This window comes from Plectropomus leopardus, unplaced genomic scaffold (genome assembly GCF_008729295.1).
Source record: "Plectropomus leopardus isolate mb unplaced genomic scaffold, YSFRI_Pleo_2.0 unplaced_scaffold18122, whole genome shotgun sequence".
NCBI lineage: Eukaryota > Metazoa > Chordata > Actinopteri > Perciformes > Serranidae > Plectropomus > Plectropomus leopardus.
This window is the reverse complement of record NW_024619523.1, coordinates 1-5027: the sequence shown is the minus strand read 5'-3', so window position 1 is coordinate 5027 and position 5027 is coordinate 1. Positions and strand designations below refer to the sequence as shown.

Below are 5027 nucleotides of genomic sequence, written 5' to 3'. Positions count from 1 at the left end.
CACTCTGCCTCTTCTAATCTGTGCTCTTTCTCTGTCTCCTCTCCGCTGTGCTTGGCTTGGTGCAGAAGAAGAAGGAGAATGTCTCGGACACAGGTATCAAACCCCGTCTGTGACTGCTTCTATGCTGCATTGCAAGCCAGCAGGCTTTTTTATGCAGTGACCAGGGCCGTAGATATTATTGAAGACACTGAGGTCTTGGCATAAGGTTGTGGGGGGTAGAGGGGAGTTACATTTTCCATTTAAAGAGTTCTACAAATTGTTTTCCATTTTGGGAAATACGCGTATTTGCTTTTTCGCAGTGAGTTAGATAAGACAATTGATACCACTCTCATATCTGTAAAATAAATAAGCCAATTAGCTGAGCTTCGCACAAAGGCTCGAAGGCAGGAAACAGCTAGCCTGGCACTGTCAAGAGGTAAAAAAAAATAATAATAATTAATTTTATTTAGGAAAAGCGGTTACAGAAAATGACTGACATTATTTATATATAGTATATTTTATTTTCCAGTATTGTATGGATTAACCCTTTGAACACCTGGACTGACATCAGTTGCTGTGTCAGACTTCCCTGCAAAATCCAACTAAACAATGTGCAGACTGGAGGAGCCTGTGTTTTGATTTTCCCCACACAAAGTTTCACAATGAATAGTGTGCTCGCCAGTTCAAAGGAAGCAGGAGACTTGAACTGACCAAAAAAAAAATTAAAAGGGGACAGGTGAAAACACCAGTCAATCCTGGTCAATCATTCAACTGATTGAGGGAATTGCAGAACTTGGAAGAAACAAAACTGATCATGAATTGACCCTACTACTCAGGTATGAAATTATGGAATATGTATTTTATTCATACATGAAAACGTGCAACACATAGAACTGAGCATGCAGCTCGATGAATAAAATATCAAAATCTCAAATAATCAAAGCGTTTTTGAAATTTATTCTGGCGTCTTTGACTCATGACCTCAGTATTTAAAAAAAAATAAATCTTAATTTTTATATTAAGCGAAATCACTTATTCATTAGCTGCTGTAACTCTTTTCCTCTGTTTAATCACTGTCTCCCCTGCATATCCCTTTCCTTCTTTTATGGCTGCTATTTCATCATAAATCTCATAACTTAATTATTATTTATACAGCATATTTTTGCTTATTGTGTGCAGCTTTTTTCTTTTTTTTTTTTTTTTTTGCTTTTTTACATACATATTCCCCAATATTGTGTTACCTACTCTACATTCTTCTGCAAATTTGACAAATCCAGCGATTTAAACTGAACAGAACTGATTTTTCATGTTGAACGTGTCCTTTTCCTTTGCACCTTTATCTGTATCCTCCTTCTGTCTCTAACATGATCCTCTCATCTTTTTTTTTTTTTTTTTCCAGAGCTCTGGGCAGCAGATTCCTGTGGTGGTTGAAAGCTGCATCCGTTTCATAAACCTTCACGGTGAGTCTGGTTTTATGGTATAGCAATGAGCCATGCTGAGAGAGCTTTGATCACTGAGAATAAGAGGGTGAGAGTATTGTGTGTGTCCTTTGTGTCCTTCATTGTGTCCTCCAATCCTGAATGTTCCAGTATGAAAAATGTTCGATGTATGAACATATAATATGTGATTTTGTGTATGTGTGTGTGTGTGTGTGTGTGTGTGTGTGTGTGTGTGTGTCTTAGGACTCCACCATGAAGGAATATTCAGAGTTCCTGGGTCACAGCGGGAGGTTAACCAAATCAGAGATGCATTTGAGAGAGGTAAATAAACTTATAAAATTGCTTCACTTATATCTCTGATTAGGGTAAAATATTTTTTGGATTACTATTTTATCATGTTTAAAGTTCGGTATGTGGCAATCGAGCATAAATATAGCAGCAAACCACTATTTGTTATGTAAAGATTCAGTGGAGTAATGGCGTCCTGAGCAGAGCACGAAGTCCTGCTCGCTCTATGTGTAATATAAAGTTTCTCAGTGATTTGTTGTAGTAAACTGGTCCGGTCACATGTGCATGTTTGTGCATGTATTTATCCAGCTGGGTAGCTAATAAAGAGCTGCAGGGATGATGGGTGTTTTGTATTCCAGTGTGGAAGTTAGCATTGCCCTGTTTTCCTCATCGGAAAGCCAATGGGATTTTTCCATTGGATTTTGGTTTACTGCAGAAAAAGAGCTCTGTGGTAAACAAACGTTTACAATACTTTAAGGTTTTGTTCAGCAAGATAATCTTTACAAATGAAAAAAAGCCAACGTTGTTTTAGCCACTTTTTAGGAACCGCCTTTTTGTGTTGTAGAAAAAAACATGAAAGTCTCTTAAGCTTCAGTTATCTAACTTGAGGCATCTAACCAAAAATCTAACTTTTGACTACAAGACAAAGGAATAAGGAGAACTAAAATACTAACTTATTTATGCATTTCAGGACTCATTCATGCAACACTAATGCCACAGCTTTGCACTGAGCTCATACTATGGTTGCTGATATCAGGACGGCGTCATTGTGCATCAATTGTAACATCGACCTTTCCGTTCCCCCCTTGTCAACACCGTTAGTTCTGTCAACATACTTGTTGTTGTTTAGCGTTGTTCATGGAGTTAGCACCGTTAGCCGCCAGCTGCCGGCTCAGCCACCTCCATGTTGACCATGTAGATCTAGTCAGGAAGTAAACAGTGTAAATAATTACTTTTTATTCTTAACTTTAAAACCATATCAACAGAGTTTTGACCATTTAAATCTGTAAACACAACACTTACATGAAATCGTCTCATAAAGTTTATAATGGCAGCGAGTCAGTAAACAGTTGCCCTTCACATTCGGCAGATACAGAGCTATGTTAGCATTCATTTGAAGTCATGCTCATCCCATAGTCACTCTTGACTCTGCTCTCTTGACTCCTGATGGAAATATATGGCTCTTGAACAGCTGAGTGCTTTGCTAGCAAGTTGCTAACTTTGTCTATCTGCCTCTTGGTGCTGGACAAGTAGTATACAGTGAGTTTTAAGAGCTTTTTAACAAACAACAATTGTCAGCAAAAAACAGTTTTTTGGAGATCAGTGATAGGGAACTCAAATACTGAGCTGAAAGATGCTAAAAAGCTCTGCTGAGATTAGGAAAATGGTCATAATAGAAATTAAAGTGTCATTTAATCAATTTATAAAATGAAAATATTGATTATAGCAGCTTTAAGGGAAGGTAAGGAATATTTTATAGATTTAAGACTTATAGACTTCATAGACTTTTCCAAAGTGGATGATAACGGCAATAGTGTCTATGGCTAATTACAATAGCCTTATTCAACTTATATGTCACTCACAATAATAAGACTTTTTGAGGAACACAATTCACGTCTTTCAGATTTTTACACTGCATTAATCTATTTTTTTGTTGCTACATTGTTACAGTGTTACAGTGATCACACCTGTTTTCTTATCTCTCCGTGTAGGAGAGGATCCTCTGTCGGACAGTGAGTGTGACCTGGACTCTGTGGCCGGTGTGTTGAAGCTTTACTTCAGGGACCTTGAGCCTCCTCTCTTCCCTTATGACAACTACTCTCAGCTGCTGGAGTGTGTCCGTAAGTCCCTTGTATATACCCTCTATATGTCTGTGTGTGTTTCTGTTTTCAGGTCATGCAGGTTTTCATGTTTGTTCTTGGTTATTCACTTATTTAGGTATCATATGGTGCCTATTCTGCCTCAATTTGCCCTTTCACCCCCTCATGTGCAGCAGAGGGAGGGTAAACTGCACATGAATAAACATTCAGTAGTTGCCTTACATGGTGGTTATGACTCCACCGATGCTCCGCACACAGAGTAACTTGTTTCCTCCCCCACAAATACACATGCTGTTGATGCAAGGTAGTGCAACTTCCACTCTCTGCTGGTGTATCTCACTGTCTTGTTTGCTCTCTGTTGTTATCTCTCCCACAGTCTACTTGTTATTCCTCTAGGGCCAATTCTGTTTTTCCAAAACTGAAACTGTGAGTTACAATTTGCACAGCTAATCAAGGTTGTGAACCTGCCTGCAGGTTGTTTATTCCCCATAAATACTTGGATTTCCTATCAGCAGCATAATAAATCAGCCTAGCCACAGCACCTCTGTAGTTAAACTGTTTGTCACAACATTTAAGTCAGAATTTTGAGTGATTCATGCATCTGATATAGTTTCTAACTGCTGCAGGCATGGATAAACTGTAACTGCAAAAAATAAAATGTATTCTAATCTCATCTTACTCCTTTCTGTCATGACCAGAAATCGAGGCGGTGACAGAGAAAGCCGCCCAGATTAAAGCGATCGTCTCCACCTTCCCACGGCCTCTCCTCATCGTGTTGCGCTACCTTTTCGCTTTCCTCAATCAGTAAGATACACCTAACACAGTGTTGGATATCTTTTGTCATATCTGCTACAGTCATAAAACTTAATGATTTATAGAACCCCTGTGCCAAAAATAACACTTCATTGTGTGCATGCTCCCAGTGTGTCTCAATACAGTGATGAGAACATGATGCAGCCCTACAACCTGGCCGTGTGCTTCGGTCCAAGCCTGCTGAGGGGGTTGGATTCTGATGACGCTGTTGCTCGGCAGCCGCAAGTCAATGATCTTGTCAAAACCATGATCCTCCAACATGACATCATCTACCCCAGCCAATCAGAACTGCCGGGCCCCGTCTACGAGAAGCATATGACTCTGGAGCAGGAGTACTGGTGAGAGATGAAGAATCATTCATATTATTGTGATATTATCTGAGATTATATGATGTTAGCTTGAATATGTAATTGTTACAAATTTAGGCTGGACAATATGTCTGTTGTATCGATATGGTGATATGAGGGTAAATATGTGAGATTTTGAATATCATAATATAAGTGTTGTCTTTTCCTGGTTTTAAAGGCTGCATAATAGTAAAGTGATGTAATTTGCTGAACTTACTAGACTGTTCTTGCCATTCTATTTTTTACTCACATATTCATTTATCTTCATCACTCATGAGTCAGTGAAGTCAACCCTTCAAAATTGTCACAATATCGATATTGAGGTAGTTGATAAAAAAAAA

The 5027-nt window shown here is 38.7% G+C and overlaps 1 protein-coding gene across 1 annotated transcript; it reads left to right on the top strand.

Annotated features, from left to right (window-relative positions):
- Positions 1–1378: 1378 nt before the first annotated feature.
- Positions 1379–4677, top strand: LOC121964998 (rho GTPase-activating protein 4-like; the record flags this gene model as incomplete). The annotated part of the gene is made up of 5 exons (XM_042515166.1): positions 1379–1439; positions 1662–1739; positions 3419–3547; positions 4225–4330; positions 4450–4677. Coding segments are annotated over 5 exons (602 nt in total), but the record flags the coding sequence as incomplete, so codon positions are not given.
- Between the last annotated feature and the right edge of the window lie 350 nt (positions 4678–5027).